Raw genomic sequence first — 18,032 nt, forward strand, 5'->3', positions numbered from 1 at the left:
GCTGGTCGCCATGAGGCCGCGGCGCCGCCGCGCTCCGCAGCCGCGCTTTTATCGGCCCCGGCCCCGCCTCCGCACAGGCTGAGCCGCGGCTGGTGCGGGGCAGCAGAGCTGCCCCCAGCCCTGGCCTGGGATTGCAGCAGGTGCTCGGGCCCCAGGAAGCTTTGGTCTCCCTTTTGTTTTGCTTTAAACTACCGGTTTCGAGGCAGTGCGACAGGTCTGCCCCCGCAATGGCTCCGGCCCGCTGGTCTCGGGGAAGTTTCTGCTGCTTTCCCCCACTTTTCATTCTCTGACCAAAGACAAACACCCGGCCGGTGCGCAGAGGTAAGGAACAAGGCATCTGAGCCACTGTCAGAGCCTTGTCCCAGCCGGAGCACTGGCAACGCAGGGGGTGCACGCAGGTGCGCATACACCCCCTGGAAAAAGGCGCCAACGCTTCTGGCAGCGCCTGCGGGCGGGCGCCGTCCCCCCGTCTTGCCGCCAACACTGTCCGTGGACGGTCCACAACTGCCACTGGCCGCTGCCACCATTGCTGGTGGCATTTGCAGGTGGTCACTAACCACTGCTAAGTGCTCACCCCCTGCCCCGCCAACGGCGCTGCAGCTGCCTGTGGGAGCTCACCGGTTGTCACCGCCACGCTCCTGCCGCTGACAGAGCTGCGGTGCCCCCCCAGCCTCCAGGGTCACACTGTGTTCATGACTGGAAGTGAAGGGTATGAGGAAGGGAGGAAATATTTGAAGACAGCTGGGGAGAACCAAGCCCTATGTTTGCTTTCTGTTCTCCACAAAGTAAGCTCCTTCTCCCATGGAGAAGGATGTTGCTAGGAGCAAGTGGGGACAGGCTGCACAAAGATACAGTTGACTTCATTCATGCACTTGTACTTGTTGGTAGCAGTAGAACCAATGCCAGCCCTGGGAGGCAGCTGGAAAATTAAGGACAACTGAAAAATGCCTCCTCCACCCACACCCCTCACCAATGCCCCTCCCCAAAGTTAGAGTCAAGGCTGTAAAGTAAAAAGAACCAAAATACAAGGCAAAACCTCAACAATTCAAAAATTAACTTCAATGCATCAGTTACCGTTTCAAGTTTATTTGGCAGTCGGTGTCTCACAAAAATAAAAACAAGCAAAAAAGGGCAATTTGACTTACTGAGAGGGATACAAAAGAAGGGAAGTCATGGTTATTCAGTTGCAAGTGCTACTATGAATGGAGTATTAACTCCCTCTCTGCAAAGACTGAAGAGGGGAAAAGTAGATCAGGCTTATAGACATGTTACTATTTGTTTATGTAGCCTTAGTGCAGGGTAATAGTAGGCAGAGTTACGCACTCAGGAGTAGCCCATAGCCAAGAGCCTGAAACGCTGTCATTGGGACAGTAAAGTCCTGTCATGGCTTTGAACCAGCTTGCATCCTCATCCAGTTGAATTGTGGACACTTCCCTATTCAGCGGCATGTAGAAGTGTGTCTAGGAAGGTAGCTGCAGTGTGCCACCTATTGGTCACTTGCTCACTTTACAGGCAAACGTTTAAATGCAGCCCCCTTGGCTTTGCAGGGAACTAGCGGACCTCCTGCGTCTAAAAAGAAAGGCAAAAAAGGATGGAGGTCTGGATCCACCTCCAAGGAGGAATATTCTGCACTGGTCCAGACCTGCAGGGAGCAAACCAGGAAAGCCAAGGCTGCAACTGAACTCCAACTAGCTGCAAATATCAAGGACAATAAAAAGTCCTTTTTTAGGTATGTGGGGAGTCAGAGGAAAAACAAAGCAAACAGTTGGACCCCTACTAAACCAGATGGGACAACTGATAACCAACACCCAGGAAAAAGCCAACTTGCTAAATGGGTACTTTGCGTCAGTTTTTCACCAGTCTCCTGCCCATTACAGGACAGAAAGGCCCAGGTGAAAGAGATTCCTTACCCTCCATCAGTGCCGACGTTATGAAGGAACACCATGAGAAGCTGGACACCTTCAAGTCAACCGGCCTTGACAGTTTACACCCCAGGGTACTCAAGGAGCTGGCGAGCATCAGAGCTCAGCCCCTGGCAAGGATCTTTGGAAGAAGGCCAATTTGGTGCCCATCTTCAGGAAGGGGAGGAAAGTGGATCTGGCAAGCTACAGGCCCATCAACCTGACCTCTCTCAGGGAAGGTCTTAAAAAAGATGATCAAAGAGGCCATTCTTAACAGACTGGCCAATGGCAACATCCTGAGGGATAGCAAGCATAGGTTTGTTGTGGGTAGGTCTTGCTTGACTGATCTTATTTCCTTTTACGACTGGGTGACCTATCACCTGGACAAGAGAGAGATGATCCATGTTATACATCTTGACTTTTAAAAAAGCCTTCGATCTGGTATCCTATTATCACCTCTTGGCAAAACTGGCCAACTGTGGCCTCAGCTTCACCATGAACCGTTGGCTGGGGAATTGGCTCCATGGTCAGACCCAGAGGGTGGTGGTTGATGGAAGTCAATTGTCACGGTGTGCGGTGGCCAGTGGGGTCCCTCAAAGCTGTCCTCGGGCCAACACTATTCAACAACTTCATTAATGATGTGGACATTGGTATCAGAAGCAGACTAGCTAAGTTCGCCGATGACACCAAACTCTGGGGTAAAGCGTCCACACCTGGAGGACAGAAAGGTGATCCAGGCTGACCTTGACAGGCTCAGGAAACGGGCGGATGAGAACCTGATGGTGTTTAACACTGAAAAATGCAAGGTTCTCCACCTTGGGAAGAAAAACCCTCAACATGCTTATAGGCTCAGCCATGCTATGCTGGCTAGCACTACAAATGAAAGGGACTTGGGGGTCATGATTGACCACAAGATGAACATGAGCCTTCAATGTGATGCTTGAGCCAGTAAAGCAAGCAAAATGCTGGCTTGCATCCATTGATGCTTCTTGAGCAAATCCCAGGATGTCATTCTCGTGTTGTACTCAGCTTTGGTGAGGCCACAGTTGGAGTACTGCATTGTTTTGGGCTCTACAGTTAAAAAAAAAAAAAAAAAGGATGTGGAGAAGCTTGACAGAGTGCAGAAGAGAGCTACACGCATGATCAGAGGTCAGCAAAACACCTTATGAAGAGAGACTGAGAGCCATGGGACTCTTCAGCCTGGAAAAGCACAGGCTCAGTCAGGGGTGATCTGATGGCCACCTATAAGTTTATCAGGGCAATCACTAGGATCTGGGGGAATGTCTGTTCACCAGAGTACCCCAGGGAGTGACAAGGTCGAATGGTCATGAACTCCTTCAGCACCGTTTCAGGCTGGACATAAAAAAAGAACTTCTTTATAGTCCAAGCCCCCAAGGTCTGGAATAAGCTGCTTGAACCACCTCCAGCATCAGTCACTTTGAACACCTTCAAGAGAAACTCGGAATTTTTATCTTGCTGGAATCCTATGACCCCTGCTGACTTCCTGCCCATGGGGCGGGGGCTGAACTCAATCTTGAGGTCCCTTCCAGCCCCAGCGTCTATGAAATCTGTGAAATTTCTACAACTTGGTTTTAATACAAAAAACCCAGAAGTGTGATTTGCCACAAATGGTTATCTGGCCAAAACTAACATATTGCATAAATATAAGTAGGGGTTTCTTCTTCACCAAACTCCCTCCCCATCATCATAAGATCAATACTTGTCATTTCATTTCTTCTGCTGCATTTGAGATTTGTGAAGAAGTGAAGATGAATTTCAAGGATTTTTACTGGGTCAAACCCTCTAACTGGTTTTCATAGGTTTACAGATATTATTTTCTTGTCAACTGTCTCTCTGCTTCTTGCATTAGACACATCTGCTAATAGTAAAAACCAGTCACTCATACTAGAGAGGGAGGGAGGGAGTTACAGTGGTAACTAAGTAATGCTGTCAGATCCTCACTGCCACTTTTAGGAAGTTACAGTAGGTAGTATCTTCAGAAATGTAAATAATCTTTTGGAATCTCTATGCACCAGAGTTTTTAAATCACTATAGTGAACAAGTGCTGAAGCCGGCTGGTTTCACTGCACTGATTACCTTAAATGTATTGTGGGTTTCAGAAACTGGAACATGCAGAATATGAATGTACTAGAAGTAGAAAACAGTTAAAAACAAAACCTAGCATTAATACAGTATACAAACATATATCCAGCCAACAATTAGAACTGGAATCAAGTGATTTCAGAAGCCTACTTGAGCAGGCTCATTTAGACATTAGGGGAAAAACCTTTTTAAAAGTGAAAACTGTAGTGGACAGCAATTTTATATAGTGCTGACTAGGTTATTTTGCCATTGATGGTTTAAAAAGAGCTTACAAAAAGTAGAATACACTAGTTAATCTTTACCACTAATTTTTATATATGGAAAAAAAAAAAAAAAAAGAAAGAATGTGGAGGCATGAATGGCATAACAAGCATGAATGACATATCAGTGCATTGTTTCACATGTTGCATAAAGTGAGACAAGAAGTGCTAGGAAGTGACCTGCACATATACAAGTAAGGTACCAGAGTCAGTCACAAGAATCAGCAGCTATAAAGAGTACCATGCAATGAAATGAGCTCTTGTGCTCCAAATTCAACTCAGCAGCAGTCACTTATTTGATCTGAATGGTGCAATGTCCCTGAGACTAAGCAGACTTGTGCTGATATCACGCCTCTGTTTCAGATTGCATCTTCCAATGTGTCTGTTCACGTAGTGTTCAGGCACGTGGTTTCTCCGTGCGAGGAGATCCATCACATGGTTAAGCTTAGACCGGATGACAGAGTAGTGGAACTGCCTCTCTTTATGTAGTGTGTGGAAGTTATCTGCCCTGTGGTAGCTACTGTACTCAGTAGACCTAAGAGAGGACATAGAGCTGACAGAACTTGCCAGAGAGCACCTGGAAGAGGACGAAGATTGTGAGCACAGGCTAGAAGCAGCAGAAGCAGAAGATCCATCTTTTGATTGTCGTCTCTGAAGTGAAGGTTCTTCCACATGCTCATCCTTATCTGTCTGCGTCACAGCGGTTTTCAGTAGAATTGCAGTTTGAGTGCTAGATGCTTTAGTATCAACAGAGGTTTGGGTTCCTGTTGTCACAGTTACGATATCAGTTTGCGTGACAGCATTAGACAGCACCACTCTGGGCTTCTCCCATGCGTCTGTTTGAGTCGGCATGCTGTTCACCTGCTTGGATATGAGCACCTCCTGGCTGCTAAGCCATTGCTCTTCACCAAGACAGGGATGCCCCAGCTTACAAAGTGTACCTCCTGGGTTATCTTCAGCCAAATCCATTTCTTTCAGTGGTTTCTTGGGAGTGCTTGACAGTCTGGCCAACTCTGCTCTCAAGTCGTATCCCACAGTGTACTCTTTAGATGGCTTTTTGTTGACCTGCTGATCAAATATGCCACTGTTCCTGCAGCTTGCTGGCACTTCAGAGCTGAGAGGCTGTGACTGTGCATAAAGGATCCTGAACTCTAGGTCAAAGCGTTCAACCACTTGGCCTGAAAGTACCAATAAGTTACTGCTGTTCAATTTCCCATCAGTCCATGTGAAACTGTTGAAAAACAGAACAATATCCAGTGGTAATATTACTAAGCCAAGACATTAAAATGAATACAGCCACATCCCAGGGGACAGGATACAAGTTATTAGAAGTCTCCCATTTAAAAACTTAAAAAACTTAACTTTGTGCCAGGACTACCCTAATCCCCTGCGCCAGGGGTGTCAAATTCACCCAGCATCATGGGGCATCTGCAGGGTGAATCAGGCCCATAGGCCAGCCCCACACTGGAGTTGGCATATGGGGCCATTCAAGAATGGGCACCTTGTTCAACACATCCCCATGACCAGCCCTAGTCCAGGACTCAGTGCATGGAGCTGGCATAGGGTACACACTGTATGCAGTGCCTGCACCAACTTGGCCCTATGCACTGACTCCGGTCCATAAGACCAGTCCGTAAGTGCAATCCAAGCCAGCCCTGGAGTTAGCGCACAGGGCCAGTCTGGCAGGGAACCAAGCGTAGCACACATGCTGGATCAGTCCTGTTACATGGAGTATATGCGCCCAGTCCAGCCCCATGCACACATGCAGTGTGCGCCACACTAGCTCTTCACATCATATGCAGTGTGCAGGGCTAGCATATGCATTACACAGCACACCAAGTCAGGCTGAGTCCCAGGCTGGATCTTTGACACCCCTGTCTATGCCAACAAATGTCATTAAATTTGAATGCCACAATGAGTTGAGAGAGATTAGTACACCTCCTTTTACTATAGTTAGCTCACATGCAAGTTACAACTTTGTGCAAATTCAGTTTGCCTGGGTTTCACAGGTTGTAAAAGTTCACATTCAAACCATGTCTCTCTCCCACTGTAGTGTAATCTTACTGCTGAGAGGCAAACATGTATAGTATTTTTCCAAAAAACACCCCCCCCAAACAAACCAGGATTAGACTAGGCTTCCTGTCTGATACTGCAGCAAGACAGGGGCATGAGTGAGAGAAGAAAGACTACAAATAAAAACAACAACAAAAACCACACATGCAAGGGCAAGCTTGTGAAGTATAAGTGTTTTGAGTGATAACGATTATAGAAAGCTTGCATCAATACAGGGAATTGAAGGAAGTAATGAAATAGAGTTCCCTGCCTGTCAGAGATAACAGTAAGGGCAAAGACAGGCAAAAAGACTCTTCTCCTTAATTCAGAGTGCTCAACTGAAACAGTCCCTCTGAGAAACCAGGGTTTTGCCCCCACTGAACTTGGGGCACAACAATGCACACAAAAAGCCATGAGACATCCAAATGAACGCCGTGTTCTTAGCAGCAGCCTAGAACACCATGGGTATTATAATCAACACAGGTTTGGACAGAGCTTCTGCAGACTCCTAACAAACTCTGAGTAGGCCAAGGCTAGTTTCTGGAGCTGACCATGCAATATTTGGGTTAGTTTGCCCCCTTTACAGAAGACTCCTGCTCCCAAAGACTGTTGAAAAAGCAATGGACCCCAGTACTTGCCTGTAGGAACCAGTTGTTACTCTAATACCATCAATTAACATGAATTTCTCACGGGCTTTCCCAACAATTTTGGCACCAGACCTGGCGTAATAAATGTTTCCAGTAATGGTTCGAACTTTCATCATCTGTTTCAAGAAAAAAAAATTAAACCAGTTTTGAAAATAAGTGGTTTTATGTAGAAGAGAAGACAGTGGAAAAAAAGTGAGCAGAACAATGAGTTATGTGACGGACACATTAGAGGCAAAGAGCTTGTCTCTACACAGCTTATATTTCAACTACTGGGAACGCAGTTCTTTTTTTAAGCTACAAATCATGAATTGGGAGACGAAAAAAAAAAAGTTAGCCTGTTTGTGGTGCCAAGTCCTATCTAGAGAAGCTCCCACTAATATTAACTGGAAGGTCCTACAGAGATCCCGTGCAATATATGGCCTTATAATTTAATCAAGTTAGTACCATACTGTTATATTCCACAACAGAAAATGATTTAACACTGAGTACTGTCACTATTTCTTCATTTTGGTGCTCTCTTCCCCCTTTTCTTGGTTTCCCCCCCTTGTCTTTGTTCTGTTCTCTCCATATTTTTTCCCATTGGTATGGGTCAACCGTATAGATATCAAAGACAATTCATACAGTACTTACAATCTTCTGCTCCAGACTGACGCCTAAATTACTGCACATTTTCATGAAATGAGATACAAACTCTTGGTCCAACAGAATGTACACTGCAACTTCCCGCTTCCCACAGGCTTCCAGAAGGTCACCAAAAATATCTATATCTGTGAAGCAATCCATAACCACAGCGATAACCTGCAGGAACACAGAAACAGCCAATAGTTCAGTAACAGCACTCATTATGCAAAGAGGTTGTCAACTTTCCAGCTTCAGCCAGCTTCCAAGTCTCCTCCTCCCCCACATTGATTCCATACAACATTTCTTTTTTTGGCCTCCCATTGTCTTTTGGCAAGACTGAGTTTTTTTGTGTTCCCCCAATTCAGGAAACCCAACTGCAGCCACTTCAACAGAGGAAGAAAAAGGGAGTTTCAGACCTAAAAACCCTTGTCTATGCTAGAGACTTCACTGAGTGTCAGCAACTCTCAAGCATTAAGAAATTTATCTTCACAATACCTTCGGGATGTGAGGATTCAACATTAACCCCATGTGGGGAACAGACAGAGAGACGAAATGATTTGCTCAGACTCGCACAAACATTCTATGACCCTGAACTCAAATATAAAAGGGCTAGAGATCAATATTTTGAGCATCAGCCCAGTGCCTTTAAAAGGCCAGCCTTCCACCTGTGCTGGTACCACTGTAGTTATTTTCTGTAAGAATTTCATTTAACTTCCCAGACCATTTAACTGGTGGTGATGGCAATATGCTCTCTAGTATATGCACATCCACTGAGAGCTAGACAACTGTTCCATAATGCAGATTAAATAAATCCATGTGCTTGGAGAAGATAGGAATAGGCAATGGATTTAGTGTGATGGGCTTGCTGCACCATATTTATCAAGGAGAGTTGCTATGAAGAAATGCAGGTGTGTGGGAATCTAACATTATCAGACTGTGGAAGATACACACTGCTTCAACACTCAGGATGTGTAAGTAGGGCTCTGCCAAACAGCACCGTTTCATTTTGACTTTTGTTTTGAATGGACAGTGTTTTGCTTCGAACCACTGTTCTGTTGAAACTATTTTGATGCATTTCGATGTTTCGCCCATAGGCTATAACGGGGAATCATGAAAATGCCTATAACTTTCATCCAAATCAGGCAAGAAATGACAAAATTGCAGGGATGGTAGCCCTTTCTGAGGCCATGCAGCCTGCCAAGCTTCAATGAGATAGGTGCAGGGGTTTCTGGGAACCTGCACCTCAAACTGCTAAAAGCAAAACTCATGTCACTTGCTGGCACTGGCAGCCTCCTGTCATCCCACACAGATCTTGGGGGTGTGTAGCAGGGCTACTGAGTTGCCTGCTACTGAAGATAGGGAATGGCTTAGCTGCCAGTTAGTAAGGCAGCAGGTGTTAGCTGATGGGAGCTGATTAGATCAGCTGACTGCCAGGGGGCAAGGCTTGGCCTTCATAAGGAAGGGAAGGCCGAGGCCAGTAAGTTCCCCTCTGGCAGCCGCAGGGGCGGGAGCTCTGTGGGCGAGCTGAGCAGCCTGAGTCAGGGGTTGCAGCCTGACCACTCTGACCAGCTGCAATGATGCAGGGGCGGAGAGGACCCTGACAGAGGGATGGGAGAGAGCCAGCATAGTTTTGCGGAGTTGTGATTATTACACCGGAGGACTGGGCGAGGCTGTAGGGGTGGAGGAGGCCTCAGCAGGAGCTCCCCAGTAAGGTGGGGGAGTTCCTGGCACCGCGGAGGGTGCCACGTTGTGGGGTTGTCCCGACCCCAGCCCATTGGGGTGACTTCGGGAAGAGTCGAGTAGAGGCGGAAGCCCAGTAGGGCATGGGCCCAGGAAGGTGGGTCTAAGCAGTGGGGGAGTCCTGCCCCCAGCCCAGCATGGGCATTACTGGGACAGGCCCCAGTTGGAAGCCCCAACTGGGAAGAGCCCCAGTGGGGCGTAGGCCCAAGTTGGGCATAGGAGGCCCGAGTGCGGGCGGGGAGTGCACAAGGTGCGACCACAGGCCCAAGTTGGGCATAGACAGGCCCGAGTGCGGGCGGACAGCACACGGAGGCACGAGCGGGGGCCCCAATGGGGGCACAGAAGGCCAGAGTGCAGGCAGCGAGCGCAAGAGGCGCGATTACAGGCCCGAGTGGTGCGACCACAGGCTCGAGTGCGCGCATAGAGACCGTGGGGAGCATGGGACACAGGTCAGGACACGAGTGGCCACGGAATATAAGGGAGGCAGGCCCGAGTGGGGCGCTGCCTGTGAGATATGAAGCCTGGGAGGGGGCGCGTGTATTGAGTTGGCCCCGGGAGAGGACCAGCACTGGGACTCGGAGAAAATCCCGGTATAGTAAGATCAGCCCCGTGCCAAAAAGGGTAGGAAGGCAGCCTCCTTAACTGAACTAATAAGATCAAAGACGTGGCAGGCAAGACAGAGGATGTGTTAAAGACCCAGACTTGGCAAAGTAGGCAAGGGCACTAGGGGAGGTCACGGCACCCCTACAGGCCGTCCCATCACAGGGTGCGAGGCCCCAGAGTAATCTGGCAGTGCTGGGAGGGCAGGTTGAGCTCCTTGGTGCTGGCAGAGCTGCTCAAGGTGCAGCCCTGGCTCTCCCCACCTCCCATCGCTGGGGTGCACGCTAAGCGGCTACACCAGCCCAATGGAGCTGCAAGCACCTACGCTGGACGCTTTCAAGAAACATTTGAACATTTATTTTGCTGGGATCCTTTGACCCTAGCTGACTTCCTGCCCCTTGGGCAGGGGGAAGGACCCAGTGATCTTACAAGGTCCCTTCTGGCCCCACATGTCTATGAAATATCCCCGAAATGCAGATGGAGTCAGAAAATGCAGTATTTGCTCTTGAATGCCAAACCTGAAGGGAGAGAAAGCATGCCATGCAATTTGTGCATCCTATGAAAGGTCATTCCATTTGAATATTATCTACCAAGTACCTGAAACCTTTTAGAGTCTGGAAATTGACAAATGCTTAAAAAGCTGTCAACCAGACAGCCTCAGGAAAGGCAGGCTAGGGTGGGATTTAGCAAAAAAAAAAAAAACCAACACATGTATTGATATTGACTGACTTGCATCTGCTTCCTGTAGCTCAATTGAAAGAGTTTTACTCAAATGGGAGCAGTTAGACCAAAGCTGCTACTTTTGAAAATTCTGTACTAAAGTTTGTCAAACCTATCAACTGTTGCATATTATTCACCTGGCTACACTCTGCAACTTCAGTGACTCCTGCCATGTGAAAGGGTGTCATTAGAGATGGAGCTTCTCACACTCCTGATTCATGGTCCCCACCTCATCTTTTATATACCTGGAACTGCAGGGACAGAAATTAGCACATCTGGCAAAATGAACTAACTCTGGTTCACAGGGTGCAAAGAGCATTCTTTGTAGAGCTAGATGGTGAGAAAATGCTTTGTTCTAAGTCTTTCTTCAGGGCATCTCAACATTCAGACTCACATACTGACTCAGCAACTAGGCAATAATAACCAGCTGCTGGTTGATTGCATCTTGCTCAGCGTTCAATTACATTTCATTTAATACACTTCTACCCTTTTTAGTGGGCTGTGTACAATTTCAGGTTGAAAGTTACATCCACCCATCATCCAGTGTGAATTTGATTTAAATTAAATAGTTAAATCATGATTTAAAAATCACTAGTCAGGAAGCCTCCATTTAATCACTGTTTTCTACAAAAAGCACATACTTGTTGCTTAATATAGTCTTTTTTTTAAAAGACTAGCCAATTGCCCGTCGAGAATGGCAGGGGGATGGGCGAGGACAGAGCGCCGCCACCCAACACCCTGTGCTACTGCCTCTGGCCTTGTGCACCCCCCCACCCATCTGCTCCAGCACCCCAGTCCCCACTGTCATGTGGGGCTCCATTCCCCTCCCCACCCCCATCTGGCCTTGCCCCTGCTCCCCCTCACTGTATTGACTCTGGACCCATTTTCCCTCCTCCCCCCGTCCTGCTCTACCTCCAAGGAGCAAGGCCTGAAAGGGCGGATGAGGCCAGAGCTGCTGACCTCGCTCCCCCACTCCGGCCCTGCTGGAAGACAGCACTGCCATGACAGCAGAGACTGAGGGGCCAGAGTGGGGGACAATGCCAGCAGCTGCAGCCCAGCTCCTTGGAGACAGAGTGGGATGGCCCTGCCATGACCGTGTGGACTGAGGGGTAGGGGACAAGGCCAGCAGCGCTGGCATCTCCCCCTGCTCCAGCCGTTCTGTTGCTGCCATGTGCAGGGAGCAGAGCCGGGGAGGGAAAGAGGGGCAGCCCCTGCTGCATGCACCCCTGGGAAAGCATGGGGGACATGTGCCCCCTGAATCTGTACACAGGGCAATGGCAGACTGCTTACTGTGGGCTGGGGGCTGCACCAGCCTCTTCTCAACAGAGGAGCTGGGCCTGGGGCCAGGTGGGACCGCGGCAGGTGGTGGGACCGCGGCAGGTGGTGGGACCGCGGCAGGTGGTGGGACCGCGGCAGGTGGTGGGACCAACAGCAGCAGCTACAGTGAATTTTGGGATGGGTGTAGCCCACCTCCCAGCACCACCGCTGCCTGGCCCAAGCGCAGCCCCAGCCCAGTCCCCCCACCAAGACTGGTGCAGCCTCCAACACCGAGCATGCAGCAGGCAGCCCTCCCTGGCCCTACACAGATCCAGGGGGGCACATGCCCTCTATGCGTCCCCTGGGGAGGTGCATAATGGTGGGAGTCACCTCCCCCCCCGCTACCCCAAACAAGCCACAGCTCCATTTTGCACCCCGCCTCAGCTGTGCAGTGCCTGCCCCAGCCCTACTCTCTCCCTCACCACAGGGGCCTCGATCTGCCTTCCATGCCCCAACAGACTTACCAGCTGGATGCTGCTCTCCAAGCTGCTGGGCTGCATATCAGCAACTGGATCAGTATCAAATCAATAAGGCTGGTTAATAGCCATCAGTATTGGCCCCCAAAAAAATCTTTATTGGTACACCCCTAAAATCCACAGTTTAAGAGCTAAAATTAAGTAGCACAGAGATGCTTAATGGGATCTCCTAGTGTAAGCACTGAGTCCCATTAGGTAGTGTGGTTTTCTTTAAATCTTTACCAGACTATGGAGAAGCCTCCAGAAACCCCATAAGATTGGGTCCCTAATATAGGTCACAGCAGGCCATGGACTATTTATAAAAAACTTTTTAGAAAAAATTTCCATAAATATATTGTTTCAAATAATACATAACTAGAAGTTATAATCCTTATCCCATGATGATCTTTGAGCTCTAACATATCTTTAATAAAATGCTTTAAAAATAAACCTATATAAAGTTTTTAAATTTAAAACTAAATAAATATGACAATGAAAAAAATCCAAATCAGATATTTTAAAATTAAATTTTGTTTCAGATCATCATGTCTATTGAGACTGAAGTTCCACAATTCAGGAAGCAGCAGGCAGCCTCTCCCACAGGCGTTTAGTGGGATCAACATGCCCACCCTCTTATCTTTTTAGCTTCATGCTACAAAAATGCAGGCATTCAGAGACATTAAAAGCGTCTCTATTAAGAGAGAATGGAAGTGAAAGGAGAAAAGAAAATTCAAGAGATAAGGCAAATGTAAAGCTTAGGCAAAATTATACCTGAACCTAAGATTACATGTGGAAATACTATGAGCTGGAGATGCACACAAGGCCTAGCTATTGATACACTTGATCTTAGCCTACAAGAGGTTGAGAAGTGATCTACAAGCATCCTAAACCAGAAAAGCTGCTAAAAACCATTTCCCCCAATCCCTCCACTAAAAACTCTGCCTTCTTAGGACCAATGTAGTTCATATCTTTGACAAAAATGTTGAATTTGAACATCTAACATTTCTCAACTTCAGTTTGAAATAGTGGACTTTTGAAGTGGAAAAGAATCTCAGTAAGAACAGCTCTCCCTTTAATTCTTTGTTGGTTCTTATTCTCAGAGGCCCATTAAGTACCATTTGTACAATAGATTTTGCCCTAGAAATCCTAACTAATCAAGGCAAGATTATTTTCCACTGCTTAGGAAGGGTGGAAAAAAAAAAAAAAAAAGACATGAACCAGACCCTCCATATTGACTGTTCCATATAGGATTATTCAGGCCTCCTCTTATTGAACTATGTTATCAAGATCTATTCAAGTTTACTACAAAAGAAGGGGACTTTAAATTGCTCAGACACAGTTAATTGGTTTCTGCCACTGAAGCCTGTGCATCCAGACACAGAAGGGCTTAAGCTACTCATGTGCTTTAATTGCACTAGTTCTGTACCTGTGACTGTTCAGTTTCATCTCTGAATCTCACTTGTCATTTAAGGTATTTGGGCCACTTAATTCTCTCAACTGGAGCTTTAACCCTCACTAAATGTTGCTGATGATTGTCAGTTCTTTATCACTGAAGCCCAAAAGGAAGACTTAGACTAGATTAGCCACCTTGAAGGCATTAAGAAACCCAGCAGCAACTCTACGATATGATAAAAAGATCAATACCACAAAATATTTGGGTATTTACACACACATCCAAAATACTGTGCTACAGACATGATCTGTTTAGAAGTCTGTCTCTGGGAGCTTTCTTGCTGCAATTTGCAACAAGCGTTTTTGATGACAGGCTCTTCTGACACAGGGAAAAAACACTTTTCTGTAGGTCAGAACTGATTGTTCAGTCACCATGCCCCTAGAAGAGCATTTGAATCCAGTATTTCTAGATTTTTGGTATCAGTAATATAGTAACCCAAGCTAGAAAACCTATTAGCAAGGGTGTTGTCAAGGACTTTCAGCCTTGCTATTGGACTCTACCTTTTCAACTGGTACATTTCAACTTGAACAGTGGTTAGGGTCAAGTCACTGACTGTAGATCTATGTTTCCAACCTATATAAAGCCATTCTTCCTACTGTTTCACTCCCTGTTCAGTTGAGTAGTCTGGAAAGAAGTCCAGTTCTCTACCTAATGGCTAAGATTCCATACAGGACAAGCCAGTGCTCCAAGCAAAAATGCTACAGCACTGGTTTTGATTCAGGTCATCACATAATATTTTGGGAAAGGTCCTTCCTGGCCATTAGTAGCGGCCCAGTGAGAGATTCGTTACTTTTCCAACCAGCTTCTAATGACCAGGATAACCCCCCGCCCCCACCCTGGATCAGACCATTGCGGTTTAATTAGTGGCTATTCAACAGACTTTTGAACCAAGTCCAATGCGGTTAGCAACACAGAAGTTGAAAAGAGGTAGTTAGCCCTGTTAGTCTCAGGTCAGGCAGAAGGCAGGACGAAGTTGCACCTTAGACACCAATTCAGATATGCATATGCTTTTCTAAGCAATAATTTTTACTAATCATCTGATGAAGTTAGCCACTACTTACAATACTTCTGAATTAGTCTACAAGGTAGAACTCTTCACTGCCTGCTGCCTGAAGTTGTTAAAGGTATTTTCATTAGCTTCAATTACGGTATTTGACTCCAATCTTGTAAGCCTGCAAATCCAGCAGGCTGTTTACACACCACCTAACAGTACTCTCATTTACTGAAAGCTTCCCTTCTGGTTTTTGGTCAAAAGGTGCATTCTTTTACTTATGCCAGTGGCTCAGATTTCACCAATGCCTGCCCCACCCCCTGTAACCTTTTCAGTGAAAACTTTGAAGAAAAAAGAGGTGTGGTAGTCAGCCCACAGGAAGTTTAAAAGACGAGTCATTCAAAAATTTGAAAGCTATTGAACTACATACCCTTAAGCCTGATGTTTGCAACAGACATGTCCTGGACTGCTTGCAGACGTTAAAAAAAAAGTTAAACAAGTTTTACTGGAAGAAGCAGCACGTTATTTTGATCCAGCCCTGAAGTATCTGCATAGATCGGGTGCTTCCACAGGGGTTTTTGGGGAGGATTTGTTTTTAGTTTTAGCTACAGTTGATTCAATCAGCTATTCAATAAAAGCACCAAAAAGCCCCACCAAAACCCCTGATCTATACAAACATCTGGTGAGCTGGGTCCAATTAAGGTGCTGCTTCTTTTGGACATGCAGAGCTCGGCATGGGAACGTGCAGAGTTTAAATGAAAGCACCATTTTTTTTTTTAACCATCTGCAGCAGCCTTGATGTCCAGGGTGCAGCATATTGAAAGACAGTCACATGGCATTTGCAGACTGTTAAACGCAGGATGATTTAGAAAAGGAAAGTTGTCAGGTCAGCTCTGTCAAAGCCAACATTAGTGTTTACAACATGATCTTCTTATGTTAAGGAGTCAGGTTGCACTCATTCCAGAAAGAAATCATCCAAATGCCTCTATCCCCACCCAGACTGTATATATATCTATATCTTGCATTAGAAGTCTTGTCCAATTTTAAATCTAAACTATGTAGTTGGGCCAATAAAAGATATGACTGAGAAATGCTTGCCACTCACACACCTACCTTTCAAAGGCATCATTGACATCATTTTTCACAATAAACCCCAATTCAGCCTGTACACACAAGTATTTATTGGAGAAATAAGGAAGAAGCCTTCAAATGGTTACAAGAATATCACTGGCAACATGTGCATCCCCTATGAAAAGGCACCACCGACACTGATGGTGGTTGCTGCTTGCCACCCTCTCCCCGCCGCCCTGCTGATGGTGTCTGTGGGAGGTCAGCAATCGCCACTGCCCACCACTGTCGGTGGCATCTGTGGGTGGTCACCAACCCCTGGTCAGCACTCGCCATCCCCCCACAGCACCAGGAGCATCTGTGGGAGCTCACAGCTTACTGCTGCCATGCCCCCCCAGCCACCAGGGGCACACATCATTCATGCAAAAAACATACTAAATTGAGAAAGTAGCTGTTGATGGGCAAGAAAAACAACCACTCTGCCAGTCAGAGAGCATAACAGACCGGGTTTAAGGTCTGTCTTCTCCATTACAACAATAGCTCACACAAAGTACAACCTCAGAATGTGAAGAAGCAAATGTCTTAGAACATAAGACCTGCCACTTACTGCATCAGACCACAGCTCCCTCTTGCCCGGCAGTCTGGACCATATGGGCAGAGCATAGATGCTGAAAGGGACGGTGAACTGGGTATAACCAGGTTCCCCCCCCCCCACTTGCAGCCTCCAGCATTTAAGCTCTAGAACAGGAGTCTGCAACTTTTGGGGGCAATGCCAAAAACACCAGTAACTTTGATCTGCAAAAAGTCAGCATGCCAGGGGTGGATGGCAGGGGAGCTGGCAAAGGCCCAATCTTTGTGGCAGCACAGTCCTGGCCCCTTCCCCGCAAGGCATGTATGCCAAGCAAAACGTGTTTGAGCACATGCTCTGGCACCCACCCGGGTCTAGGAAGTTCTGAGTCAGAGGCTGCACCCCCAACTCACGTGCTCAATAGCTACTGCTGCCCCTTTCCTCCAAGGGCATGTCCAATGCCTTTTTGAATCTAGCTAACCAGTCAGCTTCCACCACACCTGGTGGCAATGAGTTTTAGTGATACAATGGGGGGGGGGGTGGGCACCAACTTCTTTGTGGGAGTTTTAACTGCACTCTCTACCAGTTTGTTATGAGCCCTCACTCTTCCCAGTTCTCCCCAAACGCCCTCTCATTACCTGCCCGCGGCCCAGCCACATTCTGGGGCCTGGGCCCAGCTCCACCTGGAGGCTTACATCACGGCACACACAGGCACCAAGGGAGAGCGGCGGGCAGCGCCTGGGCCGTTCAGATGACGCGACGGGAGGATGCCAGGCCAGTCCCCAAAGCCGGCAGGCGGGTGGGGGGTGCGCCACCTCGGTTTTGCGTGGGGCTTGCTCCCGGAAGAAAGGCAAGGCGGCTTCAACAGAAACAAGGCCGGACCACGGGCTTTGAATTTCTGGCAAGGCGCCCAGCCCTCACCACCTCGGCGCGGGGAGCGGCCGCGGGGGCTCCTCGGGCCCCGCGCACGAGCCCCCGCGGGCATCGGGTCCTCCCTCCCCCGAGCCGCAGCCGCAGCGCGGGGAGCAGGGGCCGGGGCTCACCTCCCGGGCGGAGCGGATCTCCCTGCGCACCGCCTCCTTGCAGCCGTACAGCACGGCGCCGAAGCCGGGCTGGAAGTGCGCCTCGACGCGCGGGAGCCCGCGGAAAGCGCCGCTGGCGAAGCCCGGCCAGCCCAGCTCCAGCGCCGGCGGCTCCGCGTCCGACCGCTCGGGGAAGTAGGTGAGCGAGGAGCAGTCCAGCGAGCGCTCGCCCGGCTCCTCCGCCTCCTCGCGGGGCGGCACGGCGGCCGCCAGCAGCGCCTGCAGCTCGGGCTCCGACAGGAACTCGGCCACCCGCTCCCGCCGCAGGAAGGCGCGGAAGGCGTCGCGCCCGCCGGCCACCAGCTCCTCCAGCGCCAGCCGCTGCGCCTCGCTGTACAGCCCGGCGGCGCCGGCCGCCTCGTCCGCGCACCGCGAGCTGGTCGCCATGAGGCCGCAGCATCACTGCCCTCCGCAGCCGCGCTTTTATTGGCGGTTCAAATCCAAACAAGCCGCC

The 18,032-nt window shown here is 48.4% G+C and overlaps 1 protein-coding gene across 1 annotated transcript; it reads right to left on the reverse strand.

Moving 5' to 3' along the window:
* Nucleotides 1-3,671: 3,671 nt before the first annotated feature.
* Nucleotides 3,672-17,985, reverse strand: FAM83D (family with sequence similarity 83 member D). The gene is made up of 4 exons (XM_019539676.1): nt 17,540-17,985; nt 7,594-7,761; nt 6,955-7,079; nt 3,672-5,495 (listed from the first exon to the last, which is right to left on the reverse strand). Exons 1-4 carry the CDS (start codon nt 17,963-17,965, stop codon nt 4,553-4,555), a joined length of 1,662 nt encoding a protein of 553 aa, XP_019395221.1. The 5' UTR covers nt 17,966-17,985; the 3' UTR covers nt 3,672-4,552.
* Between the last annotated feature and the right edge of the window lie 47 nt (nt 17,986-18,032).

This window comes from Crocodylus porosus, unplaced genomic scaffold (assembly GCF_001723895.1).
Source record: "Crocodylus porosus isolate Cpor-Errol unplaced genomic scaffold, CroPor_comp1, whole genome shotgun sequence".
NCBI lineage: Eukaryota > Metazoa > Chordata > Crocodylia > Crocodylidae > Crocodylus > Crocodylus porosus.